The 16,867-nt window shown below is 32.0% G+C and overlaps 2 protein-coding genes across 6 annotated transcripts in view; one reads left to right on the forward strand and one right to left on the reverse strand.

The window, feature by feature from the left end:
* The window catches only part of LOC108765503 (peptidyl-prolyl cis-trans isomerase H), a 29,243-nt gene that overhangs the window by 10,040 nt on the left and 2,336 nt on the right, over window positions 1–16,867 (forward strand). For 2 of the 4 annotated variants that reach the window (XM_018514275.1, XM_018514282.1), the window contains exon 1: window positions 5,783–5,969. The exons of the other annotated variants lie outside the window; for them this stretch is intronic. The gene's annotated coding sequence lies outside the window, so the exon portion shown is untranslated. Of the gene's footprint in view, window positions 1–5,782; window positions 5,970–16,867 lie in introns of those variants that run through there. 4 annotated transcript variants of the gene reach the window in all.
* On the reverse strand, window positions 457–7,460 carry LOC108765486 (Tyrosine decarboxylase 2). 2 transcript variants are annotated; one of them, XM_018514252.1, is made up of 13 exons: window positions 7,260–7,460; window positions 6,853–6,966; window positions 6,568–6,619; window positions 6,402–6,472; window positions 5,559–5,801; window positions 4,857–4,982; window positions 4,494–4,732; window positions 4,046–4,220; window positions 3,808–3,973; window positions 3,425–3,477; window positions 3,150–3,342; window positions 2,919–3,015; window positions 457–819 (listed from the first exon to the last, which is right to left on the reverse strand). In XM_018514252.1, exons 1-13 carry the CDS (start codon window positions 7,458–7,460, stop codon window positions 681–683), a joined length of 1,869 nt encoding a protein of 622 aa, XP_018369754.1. In that variant the 3' UTR covers window positions 457–680. The 2 variants fall into 2 exon arrangements, with proteins under 2 accessions (XP_018369754.1, XP_018369746.1); XM_018514244.1 differs by having other exon boundaries at window positions 2,919–2,996; window positions 3,146–3,342.

A 16,867-nucleotide genomic window follows, 5' to 3' on the forward strand; every position in this document is an offset into this window, starting at 1 on the left:
TAATTCGCGACAGAATCTGAGACGAAATTCTATATACGTATATTATTCTATAAATCTCATAATACAAAAGACATCCATAGACAATCAAAATTCAATTGCTAATAAGATTGAAACGTATTAATTCCTATAGAAAATAGTATATATATATATATATATATATACATATATATATATAAGTAAAGTGACAAACTTAATAATTATAATTAACGATTTAAAGCTTCAATTGTTTTACAATAACTTTATTTTTACACCGAGAACATATAATATTAATGTAAAGACCTAAATAATTTTTGCAAGGTTTAAATATATATATAATATATGTAATTATAATTCGAGATATAATATAAGATTTCTCTTTTCTCTTATCCATAATTATATTTACAATTTGACACATGAAAATATTGGGCATGTTATATATATATATATATATAAATATCAAGAATTATTTCTCTCTGTCCCAAATTATATATGTGGTCTAAAGTGGGCTTGTATATCGAGATTGTCGGCAGTATCAGTTCCCGATGTAAAGTCGTAACTAGTGGATTTCCCTTCTGTCTATTTTCTTGGAGCACACAGACGGGGTTTCGGAGCACAGAGAGTCGTCCATTGCGATTGTTATACGCTTGGAGGACACCTCTCGGAAAAATTGCACGAAGAAAGAAAAGGTCGATGCAATGCGATTACGCGCGGCCGTTGGGCGATCTGCCTCGCGAGGGCGAAGCAGACGGGGACGGATCCGGGCTGCATCCGTTACTGCTACCGCGGCGACTTCCGGTACCGCCGGTCTTCAGGCGTACCATGGTGTCCAAGTGGCGGAATCTGTGCGTGTGAAAACCAAGATAAAAATAATGACAAAAAACGAAAATTAGATAATGTTTGCAGCGATAACACTGTTGAACAAAATATAATTTTTTTACGTAAAAATGGTAATTTGCCTAGAGATAAAAAAATTGCCCGCGCGCGAATTTCTGTACATGCACGTGTTCACACATGTGTGTCTTTATATGAATTGCAGATTGGAAATGTGGACCCTGTAATCAAATTTTAGTATTTAGTGACTGCAAACCACTTTCCAATTCAAAATATTATATTTTTATGGAGGTCTATGTATATTAGTTTTATGCATATTTAATTTTTTTATGTATGCCGTAAACAACTTTTCTAAAATACTCGTCTGCTTGATTTATTATTATAGTGATATTCTTTTTTTTTAAATTCCAATGAAAGTCGGAAAGCATGATTTTTATCTTATAACTATATTTTTTTTCCATGCAGACTGCAATATTTCCAAGTGAAATTATTTATCATATTCATTAGCAACATCCTTTAAATTAGATGGAAAGATGTCTAAATGAAAATGTAAGTGATGAATTTTGACAGACATATTGCAGCTTATATTTTTATATGATACTTTTATGTACTAAAAAATCATCGGCTATATTTTCATAAATTGAGCCGTTAAGATATCTGCACTTACGTAAACATGTTTTGCATACTATTTTAAAAATAAGTCTTTTTTTTGCATTGCAGATCGACCGGAGCGAAATTGATAAGCTTCTTTCATACGTGAAGAAATATTTCTTCTTTGACTTTTTACCGCATACATAACAGAATAAGTCTCAAGAATTTTTACATATTCGTGTCTTTTAGAAAATAGAAGAATAAGAGAGACATCAAATGTAATATAAGAAATCAAACATAAATTTGCAGTGAATAACTTAAATACTGTAAGCTTACACTGTCTCGTCAAAAATGCTTATATAAATGGTTTATTGTTTTTTAGCTGCTTATTTAAATAGCTGCTTAGCGCAAAATTAGCGCCTTTTTGTTGTGTGTATTTTATATTTGTATGTCTTATCACTTTGCTTCGGTCAATGTATAAATAATGTAGAAAAGTCTTTTATTTCTCTAATATTAGTCATGGAAAAAAGATATGTAAGTCGATAAAGACTATATTTTCTGACTTTTGTTGGAATTCCAAAAAAAGAGGCATCTATATTACGTTATTATAATCGTAAATCAATCGAACGAACATAGGAAAGTTGTTTACGACAACATAAAAAAATTACATATGCAAAAAAAGAGAGATACAAACTTAAATACATCTTCATAAAAATATAACATTTTGAATTGGAAAGTAGTTCGCATGAGTCATTAAATATACATCAAAATTACTTTCGTTGGTTTGTTTAAGATATTTTTTTATGTTTTTCGTACTTTTTTATCTATGATGCTCTTTCTAATGAATACATGAGATTAAAACAAGAAACAAATAAAATTCGCTCTGATTGACGGGGGAGAAAAGTTGACCGGACGCAAAGGTAGCAGATAACGACGTGTTTCGTATCCCAGTGCTCTTTCGTATGGATCATTCTGAAATGAACTCGTACATTCAATGGAGTCAGATGTCATTATGCTAGTGGTCGATATAATGGTGACGATAAGAGAAAAGACACTATTTGTCCCTGTAAATAATAGCAGCACGTGATATCGGAACTGCTGTACACAAGTATAGTGTTACATTGCATTACGTTGTCGTCTGTATGATAGCGGTGTTCCCAGAACACGTGTCGTACAAAATTTTCTACGTAACTTTAAATGCAGCAAGAAATAAATTTCATCTGTATCTGATCGATCAAACCGTATAACAAAAAATTACTTTTAAATTATTATTTTTAAATATTTTTAACTTTTAAATATTCTTTAAAAAAACCAATTTAGAATTAGTCTTAAAATAAACATTAAAATCGCGAATTGTATCTTTATGTAAAAAATAATTAAGAGCAAAAAATATTTTTATGAATGTATGATTAACTCTTTGAAAACATGAATAGTTTCTAAGATCTAGTCTATTCATTTTAAAAGTATAATGTAAGTTAATAATAAATAATGTTCAAATTAGAATAATAGAAGAGTACCTGAGCGATAATTCACTTGTATCAGCAGCTTCTTTCGCCTGCATGAGATAAGCAAGTGGCCAAGATATCCAGGATTTTCTAAATAAAAAAATTGTATATATTTATATTAATTGTACATGGTAGAGTTTAGGCTTAATAAATTAATTATATTAATTGTATTAATTTATATTGATCGTATTAATTATATAATCAATAGTTTTATAATAATTAAAATGTAATCGTCTTACGTTCCGGAATGAGTATTCGATCCGATACCACCAATCGTTGCTTGCGTGTCGAGTTTGGCTCCTGTCCTGTTCGGAGTTTTCGTGAATCCTGGCTGAATCGCAGGATCAGACACCATGCGTACGAAGAATGATCTCCTTTGCTCCAAAGTAGCCTTCCTCTTCTTCTCGCGAATGTCCGCTAACTCGTCCATTACGTCCTGACGTGCAAATATTCGATTATATACAAACATTCTCTTTTAATTAATATAAACATTTTAAAGTAATTATGTTCCAACTTACATTGAATTCCAATAATTCACTTAGATAGTCCGTTATAATGCTCCACGCCGTGTCTTAAACGTCACAGAATTAATTCAAGACGATACATACATATTTCTTTTATACAATATAGAAATGAAGAAAATCCATAATTATAGAATATATAATGATATTAGATAAAAATAATACATTTGTATTATATTTATCTAATATTTTGTACACATGGTACACTAATTATAGATAAAAATGATGAGCTGAACTATAATTATCACAAAACCTTCAATGAAGTATTCAAGAAAACTTGTGATTCATTGAGAAAGTTAAATATCGTATAGTATCTTAAGCATAAATTCAGGAAGACGAGTCTCTTTTTGTAAAATTATAAAACTATAAAAATAATTTACCAACATCTCTGGCAGTAGCATGAGGTGCGGATAACGCAAAACGTATTGTGTAACGCTGATTCACTCGCGCCGGGATCATGTGTATCTTTCCTGAGTCGTTAATAGTGCTCAATAATTTCTGATTCAATTTATCGCTGCCTTTAGCGCGAAAGCACACCAAGCCCAGCTGTAATGAGCGTAGTAAACAAATGATGATACGAACAATACAGGAGAGTAAATATACGAGAAATTCTCTTACCACAACGTCATTGCAAACTTCGAATCTAGAATCCTTTCTGACGAGTGCCTCGAATCTTTTAGCAAGTTTGACATGATTTCGGATATAAGCTTGTAGCCCGGATATCCCATAGCTTCTCATTACAAACCACAGTTTTAATGAGCGAAATCGCCTGCTTAACGCTATACTCCAATGCCTATAAAAGAACGTTACATTATTTCAACTTGGAATTACTATATAAAATATTAGTCTAGTATTTTTTTTTTAATGCATTTGTATGAACTAATATTTTTTGCCAATATTTCAGTTATAATCAAAATTATATAATAACAACTAAATACGATGGCAAATGTTAGAAGTTAATAAACAATGCGGAATAAGAAATTACTCAAACTAGTAAAATAAAAGATTTTTTTTTAATCTTATCTAAAAGTGCAATTTTTAAATTCTGCTAAATGAATTGACTGACCGATAATCTATAGCCGTGTCCGCGTGTGTATGCTGCAAATACAGCGGATCTACAACGAGTGCGCTGGTAAGTTTAAATCTGTCGCGAACCCAGAGGCAAGAGCAATCGAAATTCGTCAGTAAAAATTTATTGGTGTTGGTATTGAAGGAGTCGGCATATTCAACCCCATTCATCAAGTATTTCAATTCTGGACAGATGAAAGCGTTTCCGGCATAAGCGGCGTCCACGTGAAGCCAAATCTGCATGCGATAAAGATTTCGATTAAAAAAGAAATGAAACAATGCCCATATTCTAAATCTCTTACATATACAGTTTTCATCTAATATATTTCAATATATTTAAATCTCTTACATATATACTCACCCCTGGATATTTTTTACAAACCGGACCTATTTCTCTAAGGTTATCGAACGAACAGCAGGCGGTTGTGCCGAGGGTCGTTGAGACAAAAAAGGGAACATAGCCTTCAGCTGTGTCACTCTCGATCGCCTATCATTTAATCAAATCACATTGAAACCAATATTGTAGAAGAATCGAGCGGAAAAATGACGAAGATATTTGCAATATTATACAAATTTATAGAATGTTTTTTTGCAATTCTAACATTTTGTCACGGTTAAGTATCATAACATCAACATTGTTTTGTGATTAAAAATAATACGATAATTTATTTAACTGTTTAGTTTTTAGTATAAAAAAAATATATAAACGTCTATATAAATGATATTAATTTTAATTAATCCTTAATACACGATTTGATTATTCATGTCCTGCATTATTTTTTCGAAAAATCAGAAGCATTAAGTAAGTAGTTATTACATTTATATACAATTTTTTTAAATAGAAAACTAAATGTTTTTGAATTTGTTAAAATATATATATAAGAATCACTTAATAATTTTTAAATATTAATTAAATTAATAAGAAAATTAACTCAGGACACGAATCGTGTGCAGCAAAGGACCGAAGAAAGACATCGCGAATACTAAGTACGTTAATTTATGTCAATAATATAAATCTTTGAAATAGTCGTATCTAACTTGTAGCAATAATATCTAGACGCACCTGTCGCAAAGTCTCCCCACGAAGTACGCTTTTCTCGTCGGGCTCAAGGATACGCAGCTTTACGAAGCATATCATTGCGTCCTTCTCGACGGAGCTATGACTTTCCCGGCTGCAATATGCCATTAGTTTGCCGAGCAGCGCGGTCTCGTCCAAGTGTGCATGTGCAGGAGATTCCTTGAGTCTCGCAATTGCTTGTGCTCGAGCGGCCAGCATGCATACGAGAATGCATTCCGATGCTGAACCCTACATACAGGGTGGTCCACATAAAGTGTTATAAGCAGTTTGTTTGGAAATTATTAAAGACAGTGACAAAGCTCTTGCTTATTTGAAAATTCCTGTGACTCTATGGGATAAATAGGATATTACTGTTGGACCCTGCAGAACGACAGAGAGCAGCGACTTATTTTTTAAGTAAACTATAGTTCTTTTTTTATATAGATCGATTCTTTTTATCTACATCATTTTACATGTAAAAGTATTTAAATGAGATAATCGAAAAGTGAATACTTTGTAAGATATTTTATACTTTATCCTAATACGTTTTGATAAAAAATATGAAATATTCATATATTCAAATATTCACTTTCCGATGATCTTATTGTAATTCTTTCATATATAATGTAATGAGAAAGATCATTTCTTGATATATTAAAAAAAATGTCGAGTTGTCGATATCCTTTTTCCGGATATCGGAGATTCCAGACCTCTTTGAGGAAGAAACTAGAATTCTATCAACTTGTTGAAATTCTAAAAATTGAAATAGGAGATGGATGTGTATTCGAAGAAGCTGGCTTAGGGTGTTTTATATCATTATTTTAAATATTCTTGTAAAATCTTTCACACCTGTATGACGCCTCCGCCTTTACTGCCTTCGCTAAAGTATAAGAAATCCGTAGGCAGTCCAATCGCCTTGCCTATAATTCAGAAAGATGATGAATCACTCCGTAAATCAATCGCTCGCAAAGTCACACTATTGATCTGATAAAACATAAAAGCGGAAGAGAATTACCGAACCAATCGCAGACTATCGTTTCCAGTTCTGTGCAGGCCGGGCTGGCCGCCTAAAACAAATAAGATTTCATTTTGGGAACGGTCAAGTAAATAATTGCATATGATCTATCACTTAAATTCGACACGAAATCAAAATTGTGATCCTTTTCGATGTCAGTGAGAAAATCGAAGTGGTTTTAAAGTGTTGTTTTATCACCACGTTAAACTGCGACTTGTCTAATTATAGTTTTGCATAGTATTTACTCACAGCTTCTTAGACTGCTTGAGAAAATTTCTCACTCACCCAAGAAAATCCAATGCAGCCTATCGCATCAGATAGCATATCACCAAGAATAGAAGGAAAAGAATTTCCGGCCGGGAAGTAGGCGTGGAACCTTGGATGCTGCCAATGCGTGATCTGGAAAGAAGTTCATCTGACTGGTAGAAGCGTCATTTTTCCTTACAGTCGATATAACTTTTCTTACGCTATTTAGAAGTACTTCTTAATACAAGAAATAATTATGTAATAAAATTACAGTTACTTAACAAAATGCAATAAAATCCAATAGATTTAATATAAAAAAGAAACCATTCAAATTAATTTTGTAAATGACTTTAATCGAAATTGATCTTTGTAATAATTTATCAAATATTTCTGACATAAAATAATTAATATATTGTTGATTTCTTCCCGATCTTGCGAATACTCACGCCCGGCATGATCTTTGATTCCACATCCTTCATAATCTCATCCCAAGATTCCGGATCATTCGGCGGTCCCGACGGCAGCAGAGGTCTGAGATAGCCGGGACCAATATCCGGGGTGACCCTTCTGTTGTGAATGTTGCTCATGAATTCGCAAATGTAGTCCACCATCTCCTTCCCGCGAACGCGGAATTCTTCGATATCCATGGTGACTTATTACAAGTTCAATTCAGCAACCTTTGCTTCAGTTTGAAAATATTAAAATTCTTTTTTTTTATCGCTATATATAAATATATTACATATTTTATCGAGATATTTTCGTATATTTTTTTGGCATATTTATCGATATAATTTTCTAATATTCTGTAATAAGTTTTACTTATTATAATCGATACAACTCTTCTCTATTTTGAAATACTGTTTAATGTAAGAGATAATCGCTTAATTTATAGAGGAAAGTCATCGATACCGACATACCACTTTGTTTTTAGACAATATTTCTTAAACAAAAGGTAAAAATACAACTTCAAAAACATAAATAAAGTAAAAAGTGTCTTCTAACAAATAGTATAAGCAATTTTTATAATACTGTTAGCAATTTTGCAATAATTAAGTTTTTCATAAGTTGTGCAAAAATGAGCGTTTGACAAAATAGGCTCCAAAACTGACAGTAGGCAGTAATGCTATGTATTCCTATTCTTTTTCTTTTACAGGAATTATCTGTATAAAGTACCTATAAGTGAATGTATATAAGATTTTTCAGAATCATTTTACTTCGTTATAAAACATTTTTATTGAATTATATGCATATTTACTTTATGCTATTCTGCAAGATGCAAATATGTAACGCGATAGTTTTTCTAAAGTTGTTCCATATATGCACGATTGCCTTCAGTTCCAATAGACTTATTTGACACTATAAAGCAACATTATAAAGATTAAGTTAGCTCATGGTCTGTTTTACGGACAGGTGTGTCGGTTTACGCTGCACGCAAATTTTAAATTAAAAATCGTATTATGAAAAGACTAAGAGAAAAAATAATATAAATAAAACTTATTTCGGAATCTACAAGTATTTAAAATGACGTAATATTATCAATAATATAGTCACTATTATTAACTTCACAATTTGCAAAAGAAAATCGTAAGAATTTTATTTTCGCATTTGTAGAATTCGTTTTCTATGAGTTTGTACTTCTTTAATTAGCTAAACATGATTTATTAGTATTATTAGATTTTATTAGTATATTAATAAAGTGCAATAGTTAGTTTCCGAAAAATAATTTTTTCGTGTCACTTTAGGAGACCTATGTCAGTCGGCGACTTTCTTCTACTATTCTATGATAATTTAGACCGATAAGAATGAATAAAATAAGAGAAAGAATCCTATTTTTGGTCGAAGCGAATCTTGATGCTTATAGCATATAATATATATGATTTTATCTTTATATGTAAATATCTGAAGAGAGTCTAATATTAACACCGACACATTTAATATTTCGTTTTTTAATGTATAATTTAATTGTATATTGACTCTTATATGCCCTATTATTATATTTAATTTGTAATATATATGATATTATATAATATTCACATAGAGGGAAATCGCCTATATCGTACCCCCTAACGTTTAAACAAAATTGTAAACAAAAGTACTGAAGATATCAAAATATTTCTGTACTTATATTAAACTTTGGTTCATTGGCAATAAAACAAAACGATACTTTTGCGGAAATAAACATTAAATTATTGTTTAAATTAGATTTTTTAAAAAAGTAGCTTTCGGTACGATTTAGTGACCGGGTCGTTAAATTGTACCTGGTTCCTAAAGCGTACTTCTAATATAGCAAATAAACTGATATTGCTTATTGTCATTTTGACATTAAAATAACATCTTTAACGTCAAAATGACAGTAAATAACGTTAGTTCGTTTACTGGGAAAATAAACAAAATTAATTTTAGATTATTTATTAATAAATTTATTTTTAATGTGTCAAACTGAGTATACATATTTAAGTAGGTATAATAAAAACTTTTCTATTATAAAAACAGAAATTAGACTGTGTTTTTAAACTCATTTAAGAAAACAAAGTAAAAAGCAATACTTAAATTGATTTAAGCTATCATTGCACTATATTTCAGAATATTAAAATCTCAGATATATATTTTGAAAAAATAAATTTTGGAAATAAAATCAATTACGGATTTTTCCGTCATAACAGAAAAGATTCAATAGAAAGATTAAATAGAAAAATTTAATAGAAAGACTCAATAAGACTTGATAAGTAATCACTTTCTTGAGCGCTTTTTTAAACAGTTTTGGTAAGTGTCAGGATTGTCACTACAGGTTTCGTGCAACCACTTAGAGCACCTGACACACTAAATCCAGTCCACTGTAGGTCCTTTTTTTATCATAATAGTAACCTCCACATATGCTCGCGTCACTTGCGAAAATTGTACCGGTACAATATAAAAACCAGCGACAAGTACGATTTACCCAACTCCTTCTATTTTTACAAAATCGTAGGATTTTGGCCCTCGGTGAAATTGACTGAAATTTTAGTATGATATAGTTCTTGACTCACTGATCAAAAATGTTCATAGACACAAAGCTTGAAAATGACTAGTTTTTTTTTATTATATATATATATAACCGTTTAAAGTTTTATTTTATTAATGCCCCAAAAGCAAGTTTCTGTAATAAATCAAGAGATTTTAGATAACAATATGCCATCCACTTTCACCACTCTCACTCCCAACCCCGATTTCTCTGACGCGTATCATTTGAAATGTGTGAGTCCATTTACCTTTCATGTGTGAAGTGCTTGATTATCACGACCCGAATGTTTATTTCGGCATGTGAAGCTCCATGTACAAAAAAATATCGGGTGCTCTCTAAAGCGCGATAGCAACATAGGACAGAAAATTCTTTTCCTCTTCGCTTTGTTTACATTCATATGCGGCAAGGGGACTCACGAAAATCAAGTAATCCAAAGGAATGAAACGCCTGTCACATCCACGTCGTTCATTCCGAATAATTCTAAGAACGGACGAAAAACTAAAATCATCAATGTATCATTGATGCATACACAAACACACACGTGCGCGCGCGCACGCACACACATACGAAACTTCGATTTTTATGCACCTTTTTCATATAAAAATTCGCGCGCGGGCGTATGTGTTTAGGAATGGGGATGGGGGTGGAGTGGGAGTGGAGTGGAGATGGGATTGGGAGTAAAGGTGGTGAGAGTGGTTGGCATATTGTTATTTAAAATCTCTTGATTTATTATAGAAACCTGATTTTGAGGCATTAGTAAAATAAAACTTTAAATGACTACAACAAAAAAACTAGTCATTTTCAGGATTTGTGCCTATGGACACTTTCGATCAGTGAGTCAAGAACTATAACATACTAAAATTTCAGTCAATTTCACCGAGGGCCAAAATCCTATGATTTTGTGCGGGGTCCTTTTCCAGTCGCGACATAACTTACAAATATTTTGCTAATTTGATGCTATACTCGAAAAAAGTTTAAATATCAATTTTAACCCTGAAGGACACTATAATTCAATTACCCACCTTATACTGATAACACCTTAGGTAAATTGTATTAAAACTTAGATCAGACACCGAACAAAATCAATTTTGAATGTCACTCGTAAACAGACGACTCGAAGACAAAACAAAAATGATAGTTCTTAACCCATATTACCAGCGTCACATCAGTGTCATTATCTTAAAAAAAAAAATGTTTCGTTTAGAAAATACAATGGAAGTACGATTTAACCGTCGGCACGACTTAGCCAATTCTCCCCATAAAGCTTACAATATAAATATATTTTACGGTTCTATTACAAGCACCAAGACTTCAACGTATAGGATTCTTTCTCTTATTTGTTCTAATCCTGTGTACACATTTCTTTATAGTGATCTTTTTTGCTTCTTCGCTTTAATTGCAAGCATTGCATCTCGTTCGTTTTTCATCGTACTTTTTATTTTTTAATATATTTATTAAGTCTTATGTGTTTTAATTATTTTTCAAGTGTTTCTTTCAATTTAAATCATTATACATTCATTGTATTTGTTTTATTTATTTTTTAATTTATTTTTAAAAGTTTCTCTACGCATATTATTTCTTTAAGTAATTGATTTGTTTCTAACAGTAAGTATTAGTATTACAGACAAGAAATGACATTGCGCCATAATTTGTTTTGTGATATTTTGATATTTATTTGTTCTGTTAGACTTACTTTTATAAATATTTTAATCTACTATAATCCTATATTATACTTCGAATATCCTTATATATTCTTCACGGATATGAATTTTCTTTTCCGGCTGATGCAAAAATATGTATAGCTATTAATATTTCCTTATAAATAAATATTTATAAAAATCAATTATTCACACCAACCACAATTTTTGCGGCACTTTTTATTTACACCGCATGTACCCAATACTTTTGCAATTTTTATTCTTTTATAAAATAAAATCAATCTTTTACTGCAAAAACGAATTAAATATTAAAAATGCCGAATTTTGTTTGATCTCCTTTGTTTGAAACCTTGTTTAGAGTTTAAGCAACTATAACGCAAAAAGCTTAATACCCCGGAATTTTACATGTTCACGCATGTTGTAACAGTAATAATAATCTTAGATTGAGAGAGAAGAGAATTTGATTGTTATCTTTGCATAACATGTATTTAAAGCGAATCGCGATTTCGCGATTGTCACTTCGCGCATCACTCGTAATTTCAATTTTCGCAAAATTCGCGGTCGCCTCATGCGGACGCCTTTTGCCTTATCCTACCTGTTGCTGCTGATGTGATGATAGACGGCGTGATAGAATCAAGATGCAATACACCAACTTGGATCGGATGACGACTGAACTGAACTGAACAATCCGGGGCAGTTTGCCATCCACCGCGGATATATGTCGGGGAGTTTCCAGGGCGCAAAATTCCATCGGCGAGTCCTGCGCAAACGCATCCTTCTTCGGCAGGACTTCTTCGCCAATTCGCGAAAAGACGCGCGTCGTACACCGAGTTCCCGTACACCCACCCCAATACAATTCGTGCATGTGCTTGTATACGTACAGCGTATCTCCAGTTCGAGCAAAGATCATAGGGTCAAATTATTCCTCCAAAGGAATTTTTATACGAAGATTATGCGAATTGACTTGCAAATTAAAGATCCACGTGCGCGCAAAGAGAAGGAAGTATTGTTTTCTTTGATATTGTATGAAATGTTTTGCAACGATCATTTCATCAAAAAAAGCGAATGTCAAGAAATGATGTTTATTTCAAATTTTTTTTATGTATTTTCATTAGAAATGTAAACGACGGAAAAATACTAGAATTTTAGAATAAAAAGCTTGGAAATTAATGGTTTTTTTCCTTCAGTTTTAACAATTTTTTACTCGGATATTTTTTTTAGGTTATTTAGGTCTGTCGCATTACTTGAAATTCCCCAAAATTTTTGCACTTAAAGTGATATGATTAGAAAGATTTGGGCGTTGAAAAAAAAAGAAAGCACAGATGCTGAATGCAAAGAGTACAAACAACGCAAACAGATCCATTAACCTATTATCAACTCATCAAGAATTGCAATAATGCTAATAATGCATATTTCCGCTTCAATATAAAATCAGAAAGACAAAAGTATTAAAAAGTATCGCAAAATAACAAGAAAAATGAATTTTATTTCTTTTTCTACATATTCAACATGAATTCTATGTTTTTTTATGAATTTTATGTAATTTGGTCAAAAATATCGGTTTTTTACAGTAAAAAACTAGTTTTTTACTTGACACTTTTCTCCGAAGTCAAAAATACCCTTTTTTACATCTCTAATTCTCATGCAGTTTATTATAAGATTAATTCCATAAAACAAATTACTCTAATTTAAGTTTAGCCTCTGTATGAAAAGACTCTTATTTAGAATTTATTTAATATGTAGTATTTATTTTCGTAATTATTTTACAAACTAACATACAAAGCTTACCTCTTAATTATATCTATAGAAAATAAAAATAATATAAAAATAACATAAATACATGAAAAGTATCTGTTACGTACATCCTTATTATAGCAATGGATAGGAACGTCAATCCTTTTGCTATGGATATTGCTCATGAACTTGCTGATGTAGTTTACTATCTCCTTACCGCGAATGCAGAATTCTTCGATGTCCATGGCGATTTATTAATTATTACAAGCAATTTAGCAATCTTTGCGTCAGTTATTAAACTATTAAAATCCGTACTTTTCGAAACAGTTTAAATATGTCGTATATTTTTTCATGATATTTGTGTTAAATATTTCTGTATATAAAAAACCGAAAAAAATTCTTGTATGTCTTTCGTAACTATCAGTTATTATCAGAATCCTTTACTATATTTTTAAATCATCAATACGACAATGATTTTTTGACACTTAAGTTTGAACATATATAATAATATTATTTTATACATAAAAAAGTAATAGTAAAATCATTAGAATAATTTATATAAATATATTGTTTTTTTATTTCTTTTACGGAATTTATATCAGACGTAAGTAAATATGTAAATATCTGTATTTTATGGTTTTCATCATTGACTTATACCAGCACAACTCTATAAAATTTAAAAAGTTTAACGAAAAGACACTTATCTTTATTAGAAAATTGAAAATCAGCAATAGAGACCTATTCGTCTATTTAAAATATCCAATGAACCATTAAATGCTCTTTTAACAGATCTTTCGGCCGATCTACAGCCATTTTCTTTTTGGCAAAAAATATTTAAAAAGCTCATCATTTATTTTTTTCTCGCAACTCTTCTCACAATCTGTAATGTTATATATATCCACACATAGTTAAGTTTTAAATTAAAATTCCACTAAGACAAAATCAACTTGACCGAAAAATATGATTTTGTTGTCCATTTGCACTTTATCTAATAATCTGAGAACCATTATGATCTTCACTCGTTAATTACTCAGAAATTGCTTAGACAGCTTCTTATTGGAGAAAGAAATCTCTCCAAATCGATCGAAGGATCCGCGGTTAAAAGGACATTCAGTGATTTGAGACACCCCGTACAGATGCCTCGTTCACTCGAGTAAATTGGATGCTGGCTTTCTCACGGTTTATTACAAAAGAAAAAGGAGGTGTACGTAGGCATCATTAAGAGGGTGCCAGCCGCAGAAGACGTCTGTTGATTCTCGTCGAGAGGGAACGCTCGGGGATGTTGAAAACGAAATGTGAGAGAGAGAGAGAGAGAGAGAGAGAGAAGAGAGAGAGAGATGGAAATCCTTGACCTCGCTCCCCTTCTCAACATTAAAGAATCGACGATTCCTGGATATCGCAGGACTTTTCGATCGCGAAGGCAGAGGAGGCGGTAAGAATCATCATCGAGATAAGATGTCTCATATATATTCCTTGCTGCTGAAATTAGCTGCCGCAATGGCGGCATTCGCCGGATCAATTTGCGTGGTAATTATAGCTCGGGGAAAATCAGGCGGATGGAACGTTAATCTAAAAGCATTATGGAATATTCGTCGATTACGATGGAATGATCCGTAATGCGTCACGATATTGATAGCAACGGAATTGATATAAATATGCCGTATTTTGGTGCCGGTAATAATTGAATTTTTGATATTGAAGAGATGTATTTTTCAAAATTTATCCTCATTTTTTCTTCTCCTATTTTTCTTTTCCTAAAATGTTCATTTCTCTTCAGAAAGAGAAACACAATATTACAGAACTTTTTTAAAATTTATTGTTAGTAAAACTTTGAAGGGATATTAAGTGTGCTGTAAATTAATATAGTTTTATTTTGACGGAAAGTTTTGTAATTCGAACACGAAATACAATTTTGTCTTTCGAAAATTTAGTTGCGCGCAACCATGATTTGTCATCGCAGAACGATTAATTGCATCGAATAAATACGCCCTAAGGCAGACGTCTATTTAGGTCATCAATTAGCGCGAATTCTGGTTAATTGAATTTTCTTTGTTCCGCGTTTAATATTACGCGGCATTTCAATTTAGAAAGGAGCAATCATTAATTTTTGAAATTAATTAACTCGCGATTTTCATCTTCTCTGGAACCAGCATATCTCTGTTATATAATGTGAACACGTCGCGTACTATTGAAATAAAATTTTAAAAAGCCGGCTTCTTCTATTTCTCCATTTTATCATTAATATTCTTGAGATCGGCGACACTCGTCGCGTCGCCATAAAGATTCTAAAGATTCGCACGTGTTGCATAATTTCGACAAAACAAAGGGCACGCGTAATGTACGGAGGACGACCTCCCATCTCGGTGCGACGGGAGGTGCAACGAACTTCGGACTGGTGATCGCGGCGTCCGACGGCAGATAGTCGGCCCTTTCGCTCACACCTTTTAGGAATAAAAACGTTCATAATGCTGGAATGCGGGAGCGAAAAGGGGATATCCCCGGTCGACGAGAGAGCTTAATAATGCAATATGGCGTCGGGGCGTCGCGACGCTATGCATGCTATGCCGCGCATACCGCTACCATATACGCCTACACATCGAACCCTCTTGCGCCCCCGCATTGTCCCCCGTAACTTACATCCCCTCTTTACCCCGTTTGGTTTCCTTCGCGAGAACGAGGCCGTACCTTCGCGTAGATCGTCGCAATCGAATGTTGATTGGAAAATATTGATGGGACTTTCCACCCGGTATCCGCAGCCACCGATCCCTTCTTCCTTCTTTTGCTCTCCATCTTCGACGTCGGAGAGGATGCTTTTTCCATCGCGGTACGCTCTGGAATTCTAGAGAGAGAGATCGGTGAAACCGAGATATATATTTTATATCTTGAAGCTATAAGACTCTCGACGGATGACACTCCGTGATGACACCGCCGGATATTAATTAGTGCAAATTGTACCCGCAATATTAAAGTAAAATGGAGGTTAGTAATTAACAACTTAGTTAACAAAGAATTTGATATACTGAGAAATTGATATCGACACCCCGAATAACTGAACTGATGAAGATCACTTTAATTTTTTGTTATCAGAACCGTGTCGATGAACATAATAGAAAATTTTAATATAATTCAAATACTTAGATTTTTAACTCTTTTCCATACCAAATGAAATTTTGGGATGACACGACAAATTTTTCTAAATTGTTTTTATGTCCATATTAATAAGTAACCTAATTTATAAAATATAACCATAATTATTTAAATATATATAATTATTACGATATTTTGTTTGGAGAGCATCATCTCGAATATTTATAGCTATTAGTAAAAGTGCATTTTAAATTTACTCTTGACAGAAATTTAATTTAAGAATAGAAATGTGTTCTTATAAATAAAAGTATATTTCTGTTTTTAAATTAATAATTAAATTAATAATATATAAGAGAGTAGAAATATATTATTCTTACACATAAGTAGCAATTATGATAAATTTTTATATTATATTATTAAATAATGCTGTTATCCATATTAGTTTAATACCTATATCGTAATGTGGATGCATTGAATATATATATTATGTTATATAATTATATGTATCGTAATTACGTTTTTTCAATCAATTATAAATTATGAAATATATTGATATGTTTATGTTTTCTCGAGC

Source organism: Trachymyrmex cornetzi, unplaced genomic scaffold (genome assembly GCF_001594075.2).
Source record: "Trachymyrmex cornetzi isolate Tcor2-1 unplaced genomic scaffold, Tcor1.1 scaffold117, whole genome shotgun sequence".
NCBI classification, from domain to species: Eukaryota; Metazoa; Arthropoda; class Insecta; order Hymenoptera; family Formicidae; genus Trachymyrmex; species Trachymyrmex cornetzi.